The following is a 25,789-nucleotide window of genomic DNA, read 5'->3' as shown; positions in this document are numbered from 1 at the left end:
CAAAGGGACTAAGCACAACAGAAAAGGAACCCGAAAACATTATTCTTAAATTTGAGACTAAGCTTTCATTGTTGTGACGACAAGTGAAAACAGGAATAACATCCCATGAACCAACTTTTACTTAATAATACTGGTATTTAAGAACCTGCAAAACCACAAGAGAAAAAAAAAAGTAATTAATATAACATTGAACATGTTAACTTAAAGAGTTAAGTCAGCATCCTAACATGATTTATACTGTTTTCCTTTGCTTATTACTTTCAAATTACAATCAAGCTATTGTCATACCACTGAATGATGGAAACCTTGCCAAAAACTTCAAACTGACACATTTTCTGTTGCAGCAAACATTCCCAGAAGATATTTCCCCTCATTTTAATACAAAATCCTGTCAGATCAACAGAGCTAAATAAAAAAGACATGTAAAAGATATGTAGCTGCAATAGACCTCCCCCAACTAGTCAACTTTGAATAAAAGACGATCAAAAAAGACTCAAAGATCCAGTGCTAGATTAATGCAAATATCTGCCTGTTTGCAAGTATATTTTTTGATTAAACTGGCATACATCAAGTACAATTAGAAAGGTTATTTATAACTAAGAAATACATAATTCCGCATTTTAATGAGGGTGACAATTACAGCCAACAGTTGCTAATTAACATTAATCCTTTTGCAACTGCAAGTCAGAATTTCCCAATATGATTTTCATTGTCAGCAACGGACACACCAAACCTGTTACTGCAAGGCAGCTATTAGATTGCTTGCTCTGACACAAATAGGTGTTCCTGTTACACACAGTAAAGGAAGCTGATGATGTGTTCAATTTGATAACCTCCAATGTAAATACAGAATGTCATTTCAAAATTTACTTGATCTCTACAACACAAAATATAATCAAGGCTTATAATTTTCATGGCTGAACCCAATTCCAAGTTTTCCAAGAGCTAGGCTTCACAGGTGAAATCTGATTTCAACATAAGCTTGAAATCTCCTACCGTTAATTTTGGGTTTGATCCCAGTCCTGGGTTCACATCTGCATTTCACCCCTGAGACTTCAAAGCTTTTTAGTGGTTGTAACCAAACAGCATAGATAAGGAGTACTGTTTGTCCAGTCTGTATCAGTTTCTGAAACAAAAGTCTGGAGCAAGTACTGAAGATAGGAATGATTACTACTGATTGATTCCCTAACGTCTCACAGACTTATTGTTAATTTCCTTCTTGCATAGACTATCAATAAAATTTTGCTTCTCAAAATTACTGAATTTTAAACTCTAATCTTCCAAAACTGCTCAAATGTGTTTTTATTAATTGATTTAAAATGCCTCTGCAAAATAAATGCTATAATTAAACACTTCCATTTCTGATAGCCACAATCCTCTCAAAGACAGATGATTTAGATTTGCTACACATGCCTTTCCAGAAGAGAAGTTATCTCTGGTTTAGCCTCTCAGACATTATCTTTGCAGACAAAAGCACTAGAAAACTATGTCTCTTTTAGTACTGTTTTTTAACAGGAAGAGAAAAACCTGGTCCAAACACCATCAGATGCACAAGATCATAATGCAGCCAGTAAATAAAGCCTCTAGAAGAGCGCTGAGATGTGCACCATCTCGATCAGGCAATTGGAGTGCGATCAATGTCAGATACAAGTAAATGAGAAGGTAGAAAAGGAGAATTCTGAGCACTAAGCAAAGAAACCTATAATGCACTTCTTACAAAGCGCCGTAAAATTCGCATTTATTTTGTAAGCATGAGATAGATGGGTTATTTCTACACATAGAGGTGCCCAACTAAAATCAAGATAAGTGATATTAATGTCCTATGGTCAGTATTATTGAACCTCGAAAGCAATAAACTATGAGTCGATAAATATTACATTTGCAACATAGTTAACATTCTTCTACTGTCTCTGGCACTTATTACACATTGTAACCGCAAGTCTACAATACATTATTCATATTTGGGGTGTCACTGAGTGATGGATTGCTGTAAGAGAGGCTGTCCTTTAAATAAATCAACAAATAAAAATGCAAATGTTAACATTTTCAGCCACAACTTTTTCCATCTTGAATGGGGAATGAAAATTTCACATTATATCGACAGCCAGCAGAGAGAACAATTAACAACCTACACTGTGAATAAGAGAGATTAATTTGCCAACGTCTGGTTTTATCACTTGCATATGGAACTACATTGGACTTTTTGTGCTGCTAGCTTTCTCAGGGAGTAGGCAAAACTTGCTTCGAATACCATGTTCAACACCTAACTCACCACTCCTCTCCAAACACATTTTTAATCCCTTTAAATGTTGATAAGTTAGATTTGGAATGAAAGCTTTTTCCTCCTTGCCCTCCTTTTGAATCTTGAATGGTATCTGATCCTAAAGGGAAAACAAACAAACAAATCAATCTATTTCCTGGGTGGTGCTTGCTTAGACTTTACAGTAGAAGGAACTTCATAGTATCACCTTAAGAACAGGTAAGTAAGCATCCAACATGCACAGATCTGAAAGGCAACTACTGAATAAGTAAGGCAAAAGCTTAGATCTCATCATTGTCATATTTCCCAACACTCAGCATAACAGACCTACTCTAGACTATTCCAGTGTGCATTATTAACTATACAACTCGGCACATTATATTTTACATCAGATATTAATTTGCTTAAAAGTCCCTGAATACACATTCACCTGAGATGTGCTGGGCAACTGGGTAAATAGTTTTGGTTTTAATAAGTCCCTAAACACAAATTTACACAATACAATCTGTTTATAAAAACTCCAACAGGCCACTGTAGTCTAATAGATAATAATATAGCTAGAATATAGTACTCATATTGCAGGAACTTCTGAATCACTTACTTTAATGGCTACACAAAACTTCACTCCAAGACAATGCATTCAGCTAGCATTAAAGCTCTGATTTAAAATTGCAACAAGAAAACATGCGTTTAATGCTGAAATCTCAGGCTATCACTCAACCTTTTAATTTACCTAACTGTTCTTAAGTTCACTTCTTAAATGCCGAACATGAAAAATGTTACAGGACACTCACCTGTTTCCATGGTGAGCAGAACAACCTTTGCCTGTGTCTTTTTAAGTGCTTAATTATCTGCAGTGCTATAGGACTTACTGTACCAAACTCAACACTACAACTGTTTCTGCGTGGGGAGAGCCTGACAACTGCACCAGGACCATAATCAAGTTAAACAGTCTTTCACAAGGCACAATTAATAACACTTTTGTTTATAAAAAAAGAATAGCTTAAAACTTTTAATTAAAGCAGTTTCCTTTCTTTTTTGTATCATAACATTTGTTCTGCTCAAATCAGTACTTGATTATACCTAAGATGTAGTTTATGTAAAAACTTCTTTACTAAATGAAAGCATAAAAATGCCACTACCTCCTCTTTCCAGCTCCCCTCCAGCTCATAGCCAACCCCATCCTTTCTTCTAGGCAAACACCAGTTACAAAAAATGTATCTTTAGTCCAAAAAGTTAATGTTTAAGATAGTCAGAGGAACTACACTTTAGGGTACGAAACAAACTTAATGTTCCAAATTTGCCCAGCCCCACCTTTTCCTGCGAGGTGTTGTGTTGGTTTTTTTCAGATGTATCAGTTTTGGTCTAGGTAAATATAACATGGAGTAGAAAAGCTTTCCAGACCTGCTGTGAACAAAAGCTTAAGAACACTGCATAACCAAACATGCAGTGCTTGGCTGTACTCTGAAAAGCAGCGACAGGCATGCATAGAAGCATGATGGACAAACAAATACACTATTACCCCAACTCAGGAGGCCAGATAAAGAAATGCTAATTTTCTTTCTGAGATATCACTGAAAGCACCTTGTGCACATTCATTCTGCAAGTCTGGTCCTTCTACAGGTCTAGCCCTAAGGCTCTCAAAGCACACACCTTTCCTTCTAAGGCCATTTAATTCTTGTTCCAGACACAATTCATTTCAAGAGAGAGAAGAAAGCAGCACTGCAGTGATTCTTCCTCAAGCAGTAGGAAACTGTAATGTACTGAAGCCTCTGCTCGAGCCCAGCCAAGATAGGCTATCAAGGCAAGCCATCTTCTACCTGCCATGCCTGCTTATCCAACCAGCCCTCCCCAGAAGCTGTGCTAGCACCCTGATGCCTTGTGCTGGCAAGGAGCTTCTGTCGCTTTCCAACACCTTCTCCCTGGCAGGCTTTCCACTGCTGCTACTGCTGGGTGCCAGGGTTTGTGCTAGTTAAAGCTGGCACAAACATGAATGGAATCTAGTCCTATAAATTTAAATAGTCAAAAGTAATTAGGTTTACGCATACTGCTGAATAAATAAATTTGCTCTTAGGCTAGGGCTTTGTGCTACAAGTTTCAGGCTCATGCCAACTGTTGTGGTTAAGCTGTTAACTCCCTCCAAATCACAGATTATAACGAACATGCTGACAAACCCTAACTTTAGTGGCACAAAAGCAGCAATAATTCTCCATATTGATTAATTTAGTTAGTTAAACCTGCAGTCTAAGCTTATAACCATTCACTGATAAATTGAGACTGACCTGCTACCCAAGCAGGTTTTTTGATGAAGGATACGATCAGCTTTAGGTCTCCACAGAAATACTTGTCCATTTACCATTTTCAATTAGAGAAGGCCATGAGTAAGGAAAAGCACAACATGGCTGTTTAAACTGGTCAATTATACTTACAGCACCATCAGAGAGAAACAAAGTGAGGAAGTATGGAAGAGAGCACCTCAGAAAAACAGGATTTTTCAAAATTTGTCATCAATTGGTAAAATGAATCTTTAAGGATGACAGCTAAACAGACTCCTTCTACTGATCACTTTATTTGATTTTATTTCTAACAGCACATTTCAACAATTATTTTACTGCCCTCTGTGGAAAATAATGGACCATCAATTCTCTTGAATAAAATTCCGAGCAGTTGTTGTATTATGAGAATAATTATATCTACTCCTCAGTGCTTGAATGGAATGTCAAGTTATCACTATTAGTACCAAGCAGCATCTTTACACACTCTTTATCTGATATTACTGCCTTGCAAAGATAGCCCATGCTTCTAAGAGAAATGCTTAGGCAATCTTGTGGTTTCTGTTTGTTTAAAAATACAGTTACTTGTGGGAAAAAAAGTCCAATCTATCTCAGTTCTCAAATCCTCACAGAATTTTCATCCCTTCCTTCAGAGGGGAAAAAAAAAAAAAAGTGTTTCCACAGCAAGTAAGTACAAATTTGTCAATATTGATAGTGGTTTTTCACCTATTATATATTGCAAGTTCTCTCAGAAGATAGAAATAAACTGCCAGCTGCTGCCAAGAATACAGGGATGATATCAAGCATACATTTTCCTAGTCCACTGGGCCAAGAGAAGATTAAATCTGACTCAAGCCCTCTCATTTTCAAAAAAAAAATTTAACTCTTCTTATGAATGATTGCACATTCTTGTTATCCCACTGCACAAAGTCATCTAACTAGTGGTGTAAAATACAGCAAATTCATACTTTAATCTGCATTTACTTTGTTGCTTAACTAAAGATTTTATTATGAGAACATGGGGGATATGATAAAGAAAAGGAAGGATTTTATGCTGTTTTTCTAGGCACTTACTGCTGGAATTGTAATCCTGACTAAAGAAGGCAAGTTGTTTTTAGAGTTGTAAGTCTAACAACAATGCTGTTTTCTGTTTTTTTCACTGGAGTAGAAGTGATAATGCTGCTTTTCCAGTGCATTTAGTGTAGATATATAGTATAATCAGGAATTGCTGACTTAATGTGATTTTGTTGCTTTTCATTAAACATAAAATAACTCTGGTACAAAACATTTTAAAAGGCATGCCATTTGATAAAACATGGGGGATGGAGGGGATCTGGGGGTGGCAAGCACAGAGGAATTAAAATCTTCAAGTGAATTTAAGACCTAACAGGGGTTAACATCATCCATTCAAATTATTTACAAATGTATTTAACATGTCAGGACTTGGAACATAAAATACTTCCTGTTCAAAATCTAAGTAAAATTAAAATGTTAGAACTTGGCATATTCCTGCTTTTCTTATTCTAACAAGCAATTTAAGACTTACTATAAATGCCAAAAAGATATGCCACTTTTTAGTTTATATTATCCAGCTCATGCTAACATGAAATATCATAGAAATTCAGGCACTTCCCTGCATTTGGGAGAATTTTATGCTTGTGTTTGCAGAATTTTAAACCAGAGATTAACTAGCAGCTTACCGTGAAGTGTCAGGCTGGACTGGTGACGGGGATGTGGTTGCAAGCTTTTTGCTGCTGCCTATCAGCACAGGAGAAGTAGCTGCATCCTTACTAGGTCCTGAACTTGTCCCTGTGGAATGAAGTGAATACGAGCCAGACATCAGAGGCTAGTAAGTTTGGGAGATGTTTTATGATTCTGCATAATTACAGAACACCGGGACTAAAAGTCAACATTTTTTGAAACATTTTTGGAGTGCCCTATATACAGTGAAAAGGCAATCAAAGAATTCATCCCTTGACAGTGCTGTGCATACCATGCACTTCAGGATCACATAGAATCACATCTGTAGGGTAAGTCACACTCTACATCTTCCACCTTACTGCCCAAAGTTTGACAGACTTGCACCATTATCATTTCTTGTAGTGGTCCACAGGATTCAGCTTTTTTCACAGATACAGTTCTCATGACATTCTACAAGATGCTAGTTTCCCAAGTGTAGTATCACTATAGCGGTATTCTTCTTTCAATGAAATAGAACTCCTAGAAAATTCCTTCTCCTCTCCTCCCAAAAACTCTTGAGCTACAAAACAAGGTTGAAAGTTAGTCTGGAGGCCATGTATTCCAAGCCTCCATTCAAAGCAGGGCCAACAAGATCCAGTTAGGTTTTGAATGTCTCCACTTGAGAGTGAACCAGCCTTTCTGGAAAACTTCTCTGATTCCAGTCTTTGCCTGCCTTCACAGTGAGGGGTGTATAGCTAATCAGAATTTCCTCAGTTGCAACATTTTCCCATTGACTCTTGGTCTGTTCCCGATGACTTCCAAGAACAGTATCATTCCATCTTCTCGACACTGTCTCCTTCGGCAGGTGAAGAAAGCAGGAAGATCTGTGCTGAATTATCTCTTCCTAAGGCTAAACACACCTAGGTCTCTCAGACTTTCCCAGCTGGTGAAGATGCTCCAGCCTCCTGACTGTCTTAGTTGCTAAACTTCCTACTGTTTGTTAACCTTGAACTGTAGAGGCCCAAACTGGACATAGCACTCTACAAATAAGAGTCCCACCAGAGTTGATCCATCAACCTGATGACCTATTATGGACTAGTATGTGGTTTGGTTAACTCCATCATAGGCAAGCTGCTGACTTGTGTTCAACCCACTCTTCAGCGGGACTCCTAGTTATTTTCCGGCAAAATGGCTTCCTAGGTTGTTACCACTCATTTGATCCTGTTACATGAGATCAGTCCAACCTAGTTGAAGGAATGGGCATTTCACTTCGCTGAACCTAAACAGGTTTCTATCAAACCATTTTCCCACCCTGTTAAGATCCCTTGAATACTGACCCCTGCTATCCAGCATATTGACCACTTCCCCAGTCAGCGTTGCCTGCAAACTTGCTGAAAGTGCATCCTGTCCCACTGCCCAGGTTTCTAACGTTAAGCTGTTACCCACTAGGAACTGGCTGTCAGTCCAGCTGATGACAATTCTTTGAGGCTAGTGATCCAGCCAATTTTATACCCATCTTCCACCTTTCACCCATCTACTTGACAACTGGGTTTTATAGATAAGATTTAGTTAGACAACTTGCATACAGGTAGCTCAAGGTAAGTGGAACACGCAAACTAAGAATAATCTGATCTCTTACCCAAAAGTCTGTCCGTTTGGGCTTTTTCAATCTTGCCTAATTAGTGCTGTCCAATCAACATTACTTAATGATACAGCAAGTATAGAGCAAACTACAAGTCTCAGCAAAAGTTAAAGTCAAATCAGTGTTTTGCTCTTTAAGCAATTCTGTCATGCCTAAATATTTCTCAGCTCTGTGAACAGCAACATTATCTACCACCCATGCTGAAACATCAAGTAATACAACAAGGTTGTAATTCCAGCTTCAGCACAAAATTTACAGATGTCCAAGGGACTAAGATTATGTAAAATACTGCATTGATTTAAGATGCATACCTATGCATACAATATAGGAAAAAACCACTTAATTTAAGGTATATTCTAGAGAGGCTAACAAAAAAAAAAAAAAAGGTTCTTATTGCCCTGCTACAATGCATTGTGCTTCACCATGCCATGAAAAAAATTTGCCTAACAAAGACTTAATTATCCATGAAGGAATTTTTACAAATAGCATGGGAATATATGTTGAGTGTGTGTCACTGGTAACTTGATAGTGTGCCAATCCATGATGAGAAGAGTGGGTACACTTAGACTTCTGGCTTCATGATCAAATAAGAGATATTTAGAAATCAGTTCACTTGACAGTGGAATGAAGCAGATGGATTTTAGGAAACTAACACTGAAGCAATAAAAACCTGGTAAGCATGGGAGGATATATTCTATTCCTAATACAAGAAATTCTGGCACACTGTCCACATACCACATTCATAGCAAAGTAGATGTATTTCTCTAAAATATAAAATATATGGACTCAGAAGTGTCCAATACAGCCTCAAGGGGACTGTTCAAAGACCCAAGTTTGAAAATATTACCAGGACTAGTAATGGAAAACAAGAAAAGGAGCTAAGCAGGAATATACGGAGGCTGTTCAGCTGCACAAATATAAAACAGGGGTAGCAAGTAATCCTGAATAGGTGCATATATAAACAAAAAAAATGTTTAAAAATACATCTTGAAAAAGGTATGCAAGTTGATTGAGGGAAAAGAAACACCAAGGAGAAAGCAGGTCTATGAATATATGAAGAACATTAAATCAATAATGATTCTAAAATGGCCAAGCTACTAATAATTTTAAAATATACTATGGGAAAAAAATAAAGAAAAGGCATATTGGCAAGTAGGAAGATAATGAAGACCATGTTGATGTATAATACCTGCCTACATAAAGCTGATGAAAATAAATTATCAGGGGGGAAAAGGAGATACAAATTCTTTAGTCTGAAGGATATACATTTCAGGGCTAAAGGGAATTAGTTAATGAATTTATAAAGTGACTGGTAATTATTTATGAAAAGTCATAGAGAACTGGGGTGATACAAATGACAGCAAATTAATTAGATTTGCAGGTGTTGGAAGACAGGATGAGACTGGAGACCTTGCAGATGATCTAGAGAAGCAAGAAACATGGAGAAAGAATAGACATATTCACCCTTGAAAAAAACCCCACAACTCATATATGGTGTGTTAATCTAAATCCTGACACCAATGGACAGAACTTGGAGTAGCAAAGAACAGCAAAAAACAAACTAGATGTAAGCTTTAAAGGCAAGATACCCCCACAGCAATTATAGATGTCTTCTAAATGTTAACGTTAAGAATACAATTTTCAATTTGGTTAACTTGGTATAAGAATGATTTAAAGTAGATTAAAGACTCATTCGAGAAAATTCAAATAGCTGTATATTTCTGCTTGAGAAACAGGCAACTAAAATATAATGAAAGTGGGGAAATACAGCAGTCTGAACTTCAAAAGTATAAACACTAACAATGAAAAAGTACAGTTAAGGCTGGTTCAAGCAGTAATGGGATTAAAGTAAGCAAAGGGAAATCTAGGTTTATAATCATGAAAAAAATCTTTATGAATTGAATAATACTAATATTCATAACACTTAACATTTATATAGTACTTCATATCTTCAAAGAGCTTCACTAATATTAACTAATTGCTCTATTCAATTGTAGGGAAGAGTCTTCCCTCAAGGGAAGATGTTGCAGATCCTGAATGCCTTAGAAGCTACATTAGAAAACCTATTGAAAAACAAATACTACACAGAAAATTCATCCCCTGGAAAAGTACAGATTCTACTTGCTAAAATAATTTTCCTTCTCTGGCTTCTTCTCTTAACAACGGAAAGTAAAACTATGTATGATATACAATACCGTGCAGATGCTATGTCACCCAAAAAGATACCAAAGGGAAAAAGAGGTCATTCTTCATTTCAAAGCAGAGGTATTTCAGGAAGGCTGTGAAGAGGAAGAATTTAAACAGAAAGGTAGAGAAGTGTAGAATGCAATGGACAGAATTTTGTTTAGTTTCCCAGCCCAAAAGCAAATTTTTCCAGGGCTGAAAGGAATAGAATCACACATTTCTGTAACTCCAGTGCTTTTTAACTAGACAAGTTGTTAGATTTAGTACAAATTGACATAGCTGCTGGTGACACCAATAAACACAATTTACTGCTGGAATGATCTAAGATTTGAGGATTGCTTTGTCCTCTCAAGGTTTTTCTGGTAAAATTGAGAAAGTTTGGCTACAAGAAACAAACACCTGCTAACGCAAACAAACAAAGAAGCAAACAGGAGATAAAAAGCAATGAGATAATAAAAGCTGATTGCCTTAGCTGAGCCAGTAAGCTTCTACCCTAAAAGCGAAGTTCCTCTTTCACTCCGCAAGGTGATGGGACGAGGTTAACAATGCTCTTCTCCCCATTACTAAACGTCTGCAGTGAAAAAGAAAAAGTGGGATTTTTAGGAATTATGCTTTCCCAGCTCACTGCACTGAGAATAAATGAGCAGTCCCTTGGTCAGTAAAGGTTTCCACCATTCCAGCACAGGAATGGTTTTCTGATTAAAAATTTTGTTTTCTCTCAAAAAAAAACCAACAACGAAAACAAACAAACAAAAAAAATAACCAACAAACAACAACAAAAAAAGCGCTACAAAACCAAATGTAGTTTAATTGGGTGCAACTGCCTACGTTGCTGTGAAGGGTCACTACCCTGCATCGCACCATCACCCAGATACATCAGGGACATTAAATGGTGGGCCCAAAGTCCTGCATCAGTACTTGGCACCTCACTAAGCTAGGAGTGAGTCCGCATCCTGAAGAATATACAATTTAAATAGACAAGACAGATCAAGGCATGAGAAAAATAAACCTCTGTAGTAATAGGTTAACATCTGACACTCAAGAAGTTTTCAGCAGACATGATTCTATGTACAGAATCCAGCATTGCTGTTTTTTGACCAAAAGGCCACTTTAAGGTATGTGGCTAATTAACATCAAGCTTCACACCTCAAGATGTCAGCTTGTTGACTTCATTTCCCTTTCCCATACTGTAGGCCTTGACTAGAGTTCAGGCAAATAGAGGGATCACTTCATATTGACAAAACAGCTACTGAACACTGCCCGAGACAGACCCTCAGGCTTGCTTACCATATTTTTAAAAATCTTGGCACCTCACTAAGCTAGGAGTGAGTCCGCATCCTGAAGAATATACAATTTAAATAGACAAGACAGATCAAGGCATGAGAAAAATAAACCTCTGTAGTAATAGGTTAACATCTGACACTCAAGAAGTTTTCAGCAGACATGATTCTATGTACAGAATCCAGCATTGCTGTTTTTTGACCAAAAGGCCACTTTAAGGTATGTGGCTAATTAACATCAAGCTTCACACCTCAAGATGTCAGCTTGTTGACTTCATTTCCCTTTCCCATACTGTAGGCCTTGACTAGAGTTCAGGCAAATAGAGGGATCACTTCATATTGACAAAACAGCTACTGAACACTGCCCGAGACAGACCCTCAGGCTTGCTTACCATATTTTTATAAATTTCACCACAGAAAAAAAAAAAAAAAAAAAAAAGTTTTATTTTTGTGAGATGCTATACAGTTGCTTTCTAATTAAAAACATATATATATAAAAGCAGGAATCCCAGGCCAGCAACAGATGGGAAGATCCTGAAGAAGCAAGGAAATAGACAGCTAAGTTCCATGCTTGATGATAGAATTAAGAAACTTCACATTGTGCTTCGATGATCCACAAGGATGGAAAAAAACACTTTATAAGTATGTGTTTAGGCATGTAAAAGGAGTCCAAATACATAACTGAGAGAAGCCAATTTAAAAACTACTAAATACAGAAGACTTCAACTTCAGTGATTAGTGCTAGGTAATTTGCCTCGTGATAAACAAGCCATTCAAATCAGTAATAGACCTGAGGTTGTTCCACAGCTTGAAAGCATTTATTTGCACTTTATCTGGTACCACAGTGAGTGTCAATGTTTCTAATTTAGGTTTTGCCACAGTTCTACATCTTCAAAGTTAGCAGTCCTAGTGTTTGTGAATGACACTCACCACCTGCAGACATTATGCTGACCACTACAATGACTGAATCAGCATAGGCACAACTCAGTTGCTATGCACAATAGTCAGGTAGGTGCAGCTTGTAACTTCTCCTAAGTACTACAAAATCAAATGAATGAATGAAGGAAAGGCCAGGTAGGATTTTTTTTCCCCAGATCTATGGAAAATAAATTACTTTTTGGGGACTATCCCTATCTAAGGAACAAAGCCCATCATCCAACTGTGAAAAATCTCAATTTCATCACTACAGTATTGAGAAGGAGGAGGGAGAAGGAAGAGGAAAAGAGAAGAAAAAAATAATGATAGCTGAAAAAAACATAAAAGAAAACCATCAGTGAAAATTGCCCCTGAAACTTTGCAGAATTGTAACGGCTTTCTCTTGCTTAAATTGATTGGTGTAGCAATGTTATAAAATGACTATTAGGATTCATTGTGCACAACAGAAAGTGTGAAATGTCAGCAGACTATACAGCAAAAGTAATGGGTCCTGAACCCCTGTTAGTCAAAAATGATTTTGTTTCAAATTAGAAATTGATTTTTTTGGACACAAGCCCTTTACAGGCTTCCTAATTTTGTAGCTGTGCTTTGGAAGAGATTAACCTCAGCCACTGTTTAGGTTCAGGCTGATGATACCCTTTTGAAAGTTTCTTCACAGGGACTGCTTTTTAATGTTGGTACGGTCTTAACCAATAACACAAGTTATTTGTTCCTTTGAGAACTGCACCACATTTCTTCTCATTTTGCCATTTTCTTTATTTTTATGCTGACATATACAGCAAACTGGCTGACAAGTTAAAATAAAAAAAAATAAACAAAAAAAAAGTTAGCTCATAATTGAACCAAGGATTATGTTCAAGGCTTGGCAGTGAAACATCCAAGCTGCTTTTGCTCCCAACCCTTTCTCTTCTTATGAAAGACTGTTTCTCTCCTCCTTAAGTGGAGATACAAAGCTAAGAGCAGGATATATTCTAGCCATACAGACATCTCTGTGTGGAGAAAAATCAACTTGTGATGGTGGAGCCATTACTTGGGAAAAGAATGTGAAGAAAATTATATTACAAGAGCAAGCCCCACTGCACTTATTCTCTGCTTGCCCGTAAAGGAAAAAGAATTGTTGAAGTAGTTTTTGAGATTAAAGGGCTATTTTTTTGCATTTCATCCAGAAGACCAGCCAAGAAGATAATTTGTAAGGCTTTATGCTTTTTATTACTTTAAACATAGCTGCTTTCTCTTGGGTTGTTTTAAGCAACTTGCAATCCACTTCCCTCTAACTGTCTAGTTTACTGATACTCTCTTGAATACATACATAAAATTTCTAAATGCCATCAGCACACTCATAGGGCTTCAATACCTTATGCTTCCCTTTACCTTTCCTTGACTTTGTGCCTTCCCTCTTGGTTTGCATCAGAAGTCTTTGTCCATCTTCCACGTTTGCACCAAACCCAACCATTTTCTTCCCTGAACTGCTCCCACCACTGCTCCCTGGTGTTCTGGAGGTTTTGCTCACTGGAACTGTCCTCAGAAAATAGTCTTCACTTTTCAACACCGGCACACTGGGAGGAAAGAAAGATCACACTATTACATGATGCATTCAACCCTTTTAACACTGCACCAAGCCCTGTTACCTACTTTCACTGTCAAGAAGTGTAACAAAATAAGGACAATGAAGCTGGTGAAGGGCCAGAAGCATAAGGTGAGGAATGGCTGAGGGAATGGGGTTGCTTAGTCTGGAGAAAAGGAGGCTGAAGGGAGACCTCATCACACTCTGCAACCCCCTGAAACAAGGTTGTAGTGAGGTGAGTGTTCATCTCTTCTCCAAAGTAGCAAGCAAGAAAACAAGAGGAAATGGTCTCAATGTTGTGCCAGGGAAGGTTTAGATTGGATGTTGGGAAAGTTAGGTTTTTTTAGGAAAGGGTTGTCAGGCACTGTAACAGGCTGCCCAGGGAAGTGGTGGAGTCACCATTCCTGAAGGGATTTAAAAGATGTGCAGATGTGGTGCTAAAGGGCATGGTTTAGTGCTGGACTCAGCTACTTGGGGTTAATAGTTGGACTAGATGATTTTAAAGGTCTTTTCCAAACAAAATTATTTTAAGTTTTCTATGATGAAGCGGAAACTGATATTATGTGAAAATTGGAGTAGTGGTTTGCAAAAGGCAAGTAGATGCATAAATTGATTCAAGAAGAAAAGAGTTGAGAAGAGATGAGATGAAATGAAGTGAGATAAAAGAGCAGAGGTACTTTTAAGCAGGAGATGTGCAAACCGGTGGGAGTCTTTGGGGTGCAGCAATTTGAATAGAGTAAGAAAAGAGAAAGCTAAGGAGAAGCACTGTGGTTCAAGATGAACTTCAACACAAGATTGTAAACACTGGACAGATGGAGACAGGAAGAAAATTTGGTGATGTGGAGCAAGCATGACTTCAGTCTCTGCAGACTCAAGCAATCACAAAACATTTTGGGAATAGAGAAGGCTATGGAGACACATCTTTCTCTCAGGAAAGAGAACCCACTGCTTTCAAATTCTGCTGTCTGGGAAACAACTATTGCTTTAAATGAGGATTACCCACATGCACATGTCATTACCCCTGTCACCATTATAAAAATCACCTAAAACAAAAAAAAAAAAAATTGGATTATGCACATGAAGGAACACAATTAATTTCAAGATTACACTGCTCAACTTGCAATCATGGGAGTGACATACAGCTTTCCTAGATTAACAGAAGATTAAACAAATCTTTTCCTGTTTAAGCACCAATTTTACATGGGCAAACCAAAGACTGCCACTGAGTTGGTATTATTTGGGATGCAGTTTTGTAGAGGCTGATTCACATGAATCTTTACCTGAAAGTTTACACTGCTGAAGTCACTGTATGTCTGAGGAATAAGGAGATATCTGATGTTCCCATCAGAAAATGATAGCTAAGTTAAAAGTTTCATATCTATTTGCTGTATAAGCTATTGTTTAATAGGGCCCACTGCGCCTGTTGGGCAATTAGTATTACTTCTGTATTATTAATGTAGAACATTATATAATGGCTTATGACCTGTAATAATTGGCTGAAGTGTTGGATAAAACTTCTCTGAATAACCTCCGTTTACTTTAGGGTTTCAAACTGTGTGGCTACTAATAATATTGCAATGTCTTATTAAAAATTAAGGTGGACTAAATTAGTATCTTATTGACTTGTACGAAATGATTAACCTACAAATTCCTGCAACCCAGAGTACAGGAAGTGATGGATTTGGACTATAACTGTTTAAAGTGGCTTAAAAGTGTAATACTTGACCAGATTTCTGTGATAACACAAGATTTGATATTCCATTTGCATGTACTTGAATGATTAGCAGTATTTTAAAACCCGAGATTGTAATTATTTGAATGCTTTCTAAGTTTTTGAAGTACATCTAATTATAACCTTTGGATCTCCTGTGAAGACAGTGACCCTTGGCTTGTAGATGAGAAGATGATTACTCAGATTTTTCACCGCAATACCTTTTACATCATGTGGTTACATCTAGAATAACAAGTTCCGGTTTAAATAACAGTAGAGCAGAAGCAATTCACACAGAAACAGACAACAAGAAGTTACAGAAGCTAATTTATAAGGAAATTTAAAAAACAAGTGTATTTGCAATTATAGCTCACTAAACAATTATTTAGAGCCTGGAGTTTTTTAGTGTTTAATATTAAAAAGCTCATGCTAAAGTTTTGCCCAAGTAAGCATAGCATCCAAACTTAAAATAACTAACATTCAACCTGAGAGTTGTGAAGACCAAGGACAAAAAGGTATAATACAGAGATAGCAAAATTCAAGAAGTAACAATGTACCAAAATAAAACAAAGAAAACATACCAGCAGTAGGCGTGAGAGTGTGCGTGCGGGTGTGTGAGAGTGTGCGTGTGGGTGTGTGTGAATCTATTTCAGAACTTATTTACTCATTCACTTGTGGACTAATTAGTAAAATTAATGATGTCACTAGCAGAACCTGGAAAATGTAAAATTAACATACAGCCCAAGGGAAGAGTTACATATAGCTAGCGAAATTAAACAATGAAACAGGTCCTTTTGTATTTTCAAACCCAGCAATCAATTGCATCACTGATTGTATCACTTCTTGTGGGGAACCATGATACTCAATGAATTTTCATACTACTCTGTGAAACTACACAACAGAAAAGACTGTTTAAATAAAGACCATACCAACCTACCTAAGTTTCATACTAAGGCAGGAGTTGCAGAGAAGCATCACCAGAAGAGAGTCTCAGCACTCCTGCCTCCTTATGAATATTGAAGTACATCAACAAAAAAAGGAAAACACACCTTAAACTTTTTTTCCTTTTTGTCTGAGCCTCATATCGCGATATCCCTGCTGAGTGTGAATGGCAAATTTTAAATGTCATTCAGGACCCACTGAATACTGCTAGTATTTGCATTCCTTAAAAAGTACAAAAACATTAACCTTTTGTTTTATTGAATTAAAATGCCATGGAAATGCTGATGTAGTCTTCAGAGACTGAAATACTTTTACAAAGAAGAATAGCTGTCATTTATTAGACACAAAGAACAATTACTTGATAGGATGCTTTCTGACAAAAAGCAGATTGGTATTCTCATCATAGAAAAGGCATTGTAAAAAAACCCAGCACAGACCTCTGAGACTTGAATAATTTAAAGCTGCATTTGGTGCAATTTGAATTTTTCTTTAGGGAGGCAAAGTTAAATACCTTTAATTTGTTCTAATTATTTCAAATTTGCAAGTTAATTATGGCTGATCATTAAATAACAAAAAGGACTATCGTCTCCATAGAGTTTTACCTCCTACCCTCTGCATTACTTAAGCTAGATTTTAGTATGCATGAATTAACTTTCTAAATAATCACACGGTTTGACTAAATGGCTCAGTAAAATGAGCTCTGATCCTCAGAATAAGCATTAATGGACATTAGAAAGGCTATTGGGACCCATGTTACTTACATTATAAGTATTTTTAATGGGGTCTTATTTACTAATCTTTATGTACTGTTCAAGTAAGGGCACCATATAGATATGTTCTTCTGCTTTAATAGAGGAAAGTCAGTTCTTCAAGATACTAAAACAAATGTCCACTTAGAAACAACTAAATTCATTTTAAAATGAATGCAGGATAACTCTGATAGAATTTAACTTGTTTCAGCTGCTCATCCTGATGAATCAATCCAACATAATGGTAGCCTTGACCTGCAAATGGAGTTTTACAGATCTATTCAATCACTAAGCAACTCAAGCAGCTTAGACTCTTGCCACAGAGTTGTATTTAGTATCAGCATGTGTGCATCCACCAGGTTTCACCTCTTCCCAGTTCCCAACCTAGCACTCAGCTGATGAGTTCTCAATTATCAATCCCACATTTGGATGCTCACCTTTCACTTAAATCTAATCGTTCCTTGCATTTTTAGTGCAGATCAGTGGCATTCAGAGAACATGACTACATTATAACCAGTCAGAAACCCAAAATGTGATACAATTCATGCACATAGCTGCCTTAATGGTACCAAATGGCACCCTGCTGAGGAAAGGGTTTGACATGTTGGAATGTTATCTTCCTATTCCACAATTTCTGTTTTAAAAATAAAATAATTAACAGTTCATGTGCGCAATCTGCTGCAGTTATATCAGACCAAGAATGCATAACACTTAATGATGCAAAACTGGTGATAAGTGGACAACCCAAGCAATACGTTTTTGTAGTTGGAACCTGTATTACCATTTCAGATGCATTTTGACAAACAGGCTGATAATTGCTTCCCACACCAGACGTTGGCTGGGAGAGATTACAGCGAGATCAGCTTTCAAAGCCAGCTTTGTACAAAGAAGTATCACAAGTGCAGGGACAAAGAAGGTATTAATATATCACAGGATCTTCTTTCCAGCAGGGCTTTCAATTTAGATCAGCCTAAATCAACTTATCAAATCATACTTTTGAAAGACACCAGTTCCAAAGCAGGACTGTTGGGGAAGCTTGTTGTCTGTCTGGCAAATAAAAAAATATGGGGAGAAAAGAACTGTAGACTTCAAAAGGGCTCTAAAAAGCAACAACAGTGGTTTCCTTGAACAATCACAACTTTTTCCAGTCCTCTCAAGTGTAGTGTGTTGCTCCTTTACTTCCAGAACTACCAAGTGCTTCAGATGATTTTCAAGTGTTTCCTTCCAACACAGTGTCAGATCAGGCAGTGTGATTACCCTAATCCATGAAGCAAAGAAGGTAAGAAACTGATGCAGTAAAGAAGCTGGGCAGTTCAGAGGAGGCAGAAAAGAATTGAACAGTAGAGCAGCACATATGAAAGGTGAGTCAGCCCAGTCCTGCTTTGTGTAAGGTGTACAAATCTACAGGATGGCTGAGTAGAGATGGAAGGAAAGTAAGAGTGTTACAGGTGAGGAGAATCACAGTGTGAACTCCAGGGCAATCTCTCATTCCTGAATGCCATCACTCTTCTGTTCTCATCACAAAACCAATCAGCCCATGTTAGCTAATCAACCACCTTAAAAACACACTGTTAAAAATCTAAAGTCTATCATATTGAAACAGAGTGCTCACACATACACACACACACAAAAAGAAAAAAAAAAAAAAAAAAGTTAAAAGGTCAACATTTTCCCCTTCTTTAAAAAGCAGGAAAAAAAAAACCTATTCTAATACAGACCTTGAAGGCCATATTCAAGCATTGAGTGAGATTTTGTGACCCAATTATGAAACTTGGCATTTTGAGGCTTATGTTAGACACATCAACATGTTAATGACACTGCTGCGATCCAGTGCATGTTAATAAGAAACAGCTGTTTTCCTTTCTAGAGAGCACAGTCATTTCTAGTTTTGAGATCACAGAATCATAGAAAGGGTTGGGAGAAACCTTTAAAGGTCATCCAGTCCAACCTCCCTGCAACGAGCAGCGATATCTTCAACCAGATCCGGTTGCACAGAGCCCCATTCAACCTGACTTGGAATGTTTCCAGGGATGGGGCTTCTACTACCTCTCTGTTCAACGTGTTCCAGTGTTTCACCACCCTCACCAGTAAAAAATATTATTCCTTATACCTAGTCTGAATCTGCCCTCTCATAGTTTGAAACCATTACCCCTTCTCCTGTTGCTACTGCCCCGATTAACAATTTGTCACCATCTTTCTTATCAACTCCCTTGAAGTATTGCAAGGCCACAAAAAGGCCTCCCCAGAGCCTTCTCCTCTCCAGGCTGAACAACCCCAACTCTCACAGCCTTTCTTTAGAGGAGAGGTGTTCCAGGCCCCTGATCCCATCTGTGCCCCTCCTCTGGGCCTACTCCAAGAGATCCATGATCTTTGGGACCAAGTCCATCTTCTTTATCAGATATTTTTCTAGGTAAAATGGAGGAGGGCAGGAATAGGAAGGGGAAGACTTCAGCAGCCAGCAGCAGTTCAAGAACTGAAATACAAATATTATCAAATCTGCTTGTAATGAAAGGAATTTTCATCACAGAAAATAGGCAGTGATTGCCTACAATCCGCATGTTATTATGCACACACTATATTGCTCAGGAGTGATGCAGAGCTTTCATCTCTTCCAGTCTTCAGGCTCAGCACCTATGAATGCAGTCATGCCTGTGGCTGTATCAGGTTTCTCTGTTGCTGTTTTCCTTCTGCTGAACTGTTTTTCTTGGATATACTGCATTTGGTTTATTTTTCTTTAACCTTGGAGGTATTATACTGGCAACTATGCTTAAAACTTTTCTGCACATCAAGCTGTACCAGGATGCAGTAACCATAGCATGGCTTCTCCTGACCACTCTTTCAGAGACCAGTTCCTTCCCCATTCCTTCAGTGACTGGTGCTCAGATACTTAATTCCACCAGCAAAAAATGAGGCCACATATGCTCTTAATTAGCAATGACCTATTAGATCATACCAGTAATAGGTGAAACTCTGGCCTCATTGAATCAATCAGAATACTGCATTTATCTTCATTGAAGCCAGGACTTCACTTAATATACACAGTTAGAGGTCCATTTGTAGCAAGTACTAACCTAAGTTTCACCTAAAATAATACTTATGCCTTCCTTTGAAGACTTGTCCTCATTCAGCTTTAATTTGGCTATATTTCAGCTTCCTACCAGCACCTTTCCTACATTTCTTAGTTTTCCTAATAAACAGCAAAATGAGCTCTGGTTACTTGCTTTTCTCCTAAATCCAAAGAAAATTCCAGCATAAAGGTTTTCAGACAGTCATAAAGAAATGGCCACAGGAAACACACTGGCAAAGCTTTAGCAGGACAAAATGTTGTGATTGTGTGTTTGGCCTTTCTTACAGAGCAGAGCAGAGCAGCTGTCGTTCCAGAAAGCAGTGCTGTCAGCATTCACAAAAGAAAGTCATGTAAATGTCAAGTCACAGGTATAAAAACAATCCTTCAAAACAGCGTCTGTATATCTGAAAAGCCTGCCTAGCTGCCACCAATGAAAGTACCATAAGGAATGATGCAAAAGTCTGTTTAGGACAAATAAAGTTTTTGAGCTAAATCCAAACTTCTTTGCTAGATCAAGCCTCCTCACTCTCTCCTTCAGAAGGAGAATCACATGCTTTTCAGCAAAGAGAATTTGTGTCTTGGTGCCTTATCCAGCATCACTATTGCTTGGCTGAGAGCCAGCCCCATTCTCAAGGTACCCATCGAAATGCCATATGCAAGCTGTCTCCTAAACAAACATCCCCCAAACCAGATTGCAATTTGGTTGTGATAAAGGCATAGAAGTACAATGCATCATCCCAGAACAAAGGAGTTTTATAGTGGTTGGGCTGTACTGCAAAACAGGCTGTTGGTGAGGCAGTTGCTGCAGGGATCAGTCTGAATGTGCAGGTAACCACCTGCTTGGTGTGAGAGTCCTTATGTTTTCCTATCAGTACTTAAGCACTCTCTCCTCCATAGGAGTTTCCAGACAGGCTGATAGGTATTCATAACAGGAGCTTTCAGTAAATGAGCAGCAATTGCACAAGTCCTTTTCCTGACCATGGAGCAATCATTTGCACAGGATAAGTGACAATACTGCAGAGGAAGTACACAAAGTAGGTACTCAACAGGTTTACATTGTGCCATACTAAGAAGACATTTTTAAGAGATGCCTAATTACAGCATCAGATATTTAAGATTGCACTCTCGTGTGCAGGCACAGAAAATAAGTTTTGGAGGATCCTGTGGTGCTTCTGTGCAGACAGAAGAATCGTAAAACATAAAACATCTACAGCTGCTTATGTTAATTTACAAAGTTGGACTTGATAACTATCAATACTCAGGATACCAGCATGATGAATCATCAACCCTGGCTGCAAAGTAAGGAAATGAAAGAACAAAGTTACAAAGTTCTCACACTGATAGCAATGAAAATTAACAACCACTAAACTGGGCAAATACACATACTTCTAAAAATCCTGAGCTGACCTTCCCGATCACCGACAGCTACCCTGATATCAGGGAATATGTTGCAGGGAAAGTTTTCACAAACACATTGAACTCCATAATAAACACCATTAGAGGTTTTGCTTTTCCTGTTCTTCTGAGGCTCCTGTCCTTGAATCTGATTTCTCTAATAATCAGGAATAATTACCACTGAAACCAACATTGGAGCACATTTTTCCATGAAAATTCTGTCCTCTTATTCCAATTATCTTTATCTGTATCACATGATGACTGAATCAAGCATTTTAAGCACAGATTACTATTGGGTTTTAGGGTTATATAAGTCTGCTAGCTCTGAAATCTTACAAATCTTAGGATCAATTAATCCAGAGACTGCAACGCTTTTCTCATTCCAAAAGCCATCGGAGGCTCAGTGTGTTGGTGCAGACTCTGTTCGGGGACAACTACAGCTCTAACACAATCCCAACGTGTCTTCCCACAACATGCTTATTTCCCAGCTCCAAATACAAACTTGATGCTTAGTTTGTAGAGTGATCAAAAACAATGACTTACTGGAATACAGCTAGGTCTGCAACTATAAATACACATGGCATCTCAAATGCGCTCATACTAGATCTTTTTAAATGGTGTCATATACTATCCAACTTCTGTTAGAAACACCTCTCCTTATGCATCCTGGCACTTCATCGGCCTTTTTTCCATGATTAAATCAGATTTGTGGAACATGGTCACTCTATGATTAAGGAGTATATTAATGATTTACTACTACAATAGTACTCATCTATATTATATTGCTTAATAAAATGAAAACACTGAGATTGTTTATTGATCTGCTTTAAAAAAAAAATCTTACAGCCCAAAAAGAAGTAAATAGAGAAGTCAGACTTTGGACTTGACTCAGATTAGTGGATTACCATCCTCAGCAAATGTAGATTTGACAAGGTACCCCCTGGTAAAGGTTTAAAATAACACCTCTGGCCACTTCATTTGCCTTTAATTTACTGAAGTTCTTCATTGAGTATGTTTGATGTCTAGTGACTGAAAAATCAGGTATATATTGCAATGACAATACAGACTTACTTGCCTAAATGATGACATATAATCCTAAAAACCATTGCCTGGGCCTCACAAAAAACCAACACACTAAAGCCTTCCTTTCAGTGAATAGATTTTATGTGAAAGTGACAGCACCACTAAATATTGACTTAACCTGGATGCTTATGAAACAGATTAAAACTTTTTTGTACTCTTGTATTCAGGGCATAAAGAGACATAACAGAATTGAAACAGGACAGAAACCATTGCCTTGCTAAGAGGCATATATAAGTGAGATATATGCTGGCATGCTCTGATGTCCAGTGTCAAGGGAAGGCACAGAGGGAAGAGACCTTGATGCAAGGGTCTTGGATCTGGACGATCTTTAAGGTCCCTTCTAATCCAAACAATCTGAGGATCCTATGAGTCTAAGAATGTGTGCAGTGAAGCTGTAGGCTTTGCTCAAGCTCTGGGCTGCTGGTTCTGTTCCCATAAAAACTGAAAATGACAAGTACACCTGTGTACTTTTGTTAGCCTAGATTCAAGCAGCTCTTGACATTTTACAGTTACTGCTATTGATCTTAGGTCTTGGAAGCTTAACTTTGCAAAAGTTTGTTATAACCTGTTTGGAAATGTCCGTCCAGAGCTATTGCCACCAGTGCCACTCTGACACTGTGATGTGGGTTTAGAGGTTTCCCTTATTTGTGTTGCCAAGCCACCTCAGCCCTACTGAATTTACAGCCAGTATGTAAATTTAGCCCATCTCTCAGAGACCTGGCTTTGTCAAAAAGGGTGCAAGATGTAGATGGAGATTAAAGGAGCAAAAAGTTTAAAAGTAAAAAAAAGTATTAGCTATTCATTTATCAAACAGAAGGACATGTAACACATAAAAAGGTGAAGCATGGCACTATTGACAGAAGACTAAAGACACTTGCATATTGTTTTGTTTCAAACTTTTGTGTGCTAGAAGCCATATATAAACTTTACTACACAGAAGAGCTGATGATTTGTCACTGGAGGTGAATTACAATACTTCTCTTTCTAGGTCACTCATGTCATCTTTAGAGTATGATTTAGAATTTAGGTGAATTTACTGGGCAGAAACCATCCTTGTGGTGAGTGGCAAGAGATAGATTAGTTTGAAACTCATCAGATTAGGATTGGGGGTGGGAAGAAAAAAAAGTACTCTGAAAATCTGAAATAAAACCCAACAAAACCAACAACAACAACCCTCTGAAAAACTCTGAACTCTAAAAGTCAGAAAGAGTTAAGGAATGTGGTAGGAGGACATGGCCAGAAGTTCATATAACACCCAAAACAACGTGACGTCTGACATAACTGAATGAGTAAAGAAGAGAAGGTGGCAGATAAAATACAAAAGAAGCATCTTTATGACTTCCTGCAGAGCCCTGTAAACTGATACAGTAGATAACTGGCCTTCAAGGGAGGGTTTCAGAGAAGCAACAGTGACATGACAATATCTGAATAAACAGCCAAGATACCCATTTGAAAAACTTATTTTGAGTGAGGGGAATGAATACTGAGCAGTCAAAGACGACACTACAGTAGTCAAAGTGCAAGATGAAGGACTAGAGCAAAGGGTGCTGTTTTAACTGCCGACATACTGAAGGCATGTTTTTGCTGCTACGGAGAAAGAAGCTGCAATAGCTGTCAGCAGCTCAGATGCATATGGAGAAGGAGAGTGACCCCAGGGTTACAAGTCTGAGTGACAGAGAGGATGTGGTGTTATCAAAATCGGAAGTGAAGAGAGATTTAGAAGAAAAAGTGAGGAGTTCTGTTTTGGCCAGATTAGGAATGATCTGAAGGGAAAACAACCAGGATTACGTGTCAAGGAAGCAGTCAGATATGCACGTCTAGATGGAATGGAGCAGAGGGTTTAAGAATTATTGGCAGAGAGATGATAGTCAAATCCATGTAAATGGATGTTGTCATCCAGGGACACAGGTACAGAAATCTCCAAGCAAATAAAGGAGTGACTAAATCCCTTCCCTGCCACATCACAGAGGTTCCTACCTAGTTTCAAAAGAAATTATCTAAAATAGTGCTGCAAAAACATGCATAAAAAAACGTCTCTCCATAAAATCTAAAGATCATACTGTTTCTAAAATTAGGGCAACCACTAAATGAAAGTTAACCCGAACAATAACTTTAGCTAAACTTCAGGTCACATGCATTTAATATAATGAGATGAAGAATATGAAAAGGCCATTCATAATGGAATTCATCGAGTTAGGAATGCCATGCTTAGCTGCCTTATAACATATAATTAATGATCCTATAAAAATCCAGCAGTACGAACTCTCCCGGCTGCCCGCAGAACTGTTCTTTATGCTGGGTAGGGCAAGCAAGCATCTGCTTCCACAAATACTGCCCTTTGAGAAGCTGAAAAGCTTTTTTTCCCCTGCTCCGTCAGGGACCACAGTGCCATTTCCATGACATGCTGAGCTTTGAACCGTTAACCAAATCAGGCTATAGCATTTGGCAACCCAGTACACATCTGTCATGATAGACTGGTTATTGGAGAAATGTTAAAGTAATTAACTCTATTCCATTGCATCTAATACCCCACCTTCCTCTAGATTTTTTTTAATCCCCTCTAAACCCCACTCTCTGTTTAGAGTATTTTAACACAACAGAGAAATATATACTGTCTGGAGAGCTGTCTTGCCTTATACAACTCTAAACCATTTGGTACAACAAAAGATGTTCTCTCTCCATCAAAAGGCCTGATCCCTCCTGAAGTCTTGATGCTCAGATTCAAGGTTAAAGGATTAAGGCCTGAAGCATTGAGTACCAGAGGAAAGGAAGCCAAATATCAAAAGAAACACAAAAATCAATCCTCTTCACCATAGGAGCAGTGTGAAGAACAAATCAGCTGGGCTGAATCTAAAATTTTCTCTGCATGGCTCTCAAAAATTAGCACTGTTATAAGTGTAATGGGTAGTTCTGCAAAGCTTCAGCACCTATGCAAAGCCAGAGTTCAGCTCAACACACCAGTATGGTCTGGAAACTTTTGTGTCAGAATAACTCAGTGGTAAATACACAAAGTCCACTTCTAG

The 25,789-nt window shown here is 37.9% G+C and overlaps 1 protein-coding gene across 1 annotated transcript in view; it reads right to left on the bottom strand.

Moving 5' to 3' along the window:
- Positions 1-3,680: 3,680 nt before the first annotated feature.
- The window catches only part of KIAA1328 (KIAA1328 ortholog), a 143,431-nt gene continuing 121,322 nt past the window's right edge, over positions 3,681-25,789 (bottom strand). The window contains exons 10-11 of the mRNA XM_010007135.1: positions 13,627-13,811; positions 3,681-6,342 (exon numbers count right to left, since the gene is read on the bottom strand). Of these exons, the coding sequence (XP_010005437.1) occupies positions 6,230-6,342; positions 13,627-13,811 (298 nt within the window). The 3' untranslated portion in view covers positions 3,681-6,229. The remainder of the gene's footprint in view (positions 6,343-13,626; positions 13,812-25,789) is intronic.

The sequence above is a fragment of the Chaetura pelagica genome, unplaced genomic scaffold (genome assembly GCF_000747805.2).
Source record: "Chaetura pelagica isolate M959 unplaced genomic scaffold, ChaPel_1.0 scaffold548, whole genome shotgun sequence".
Classification (NCBI taxonomy): Eukaryota; Metazoa; Chordata; class Aves; order Apodiformes; family Apodidae; genus Chaetura; species Chaetura pelagica.
Note: the sequence above shows the minus strand (reverse complement) of the source record. Positions and strands in the feature narration are given on the sequence as shown.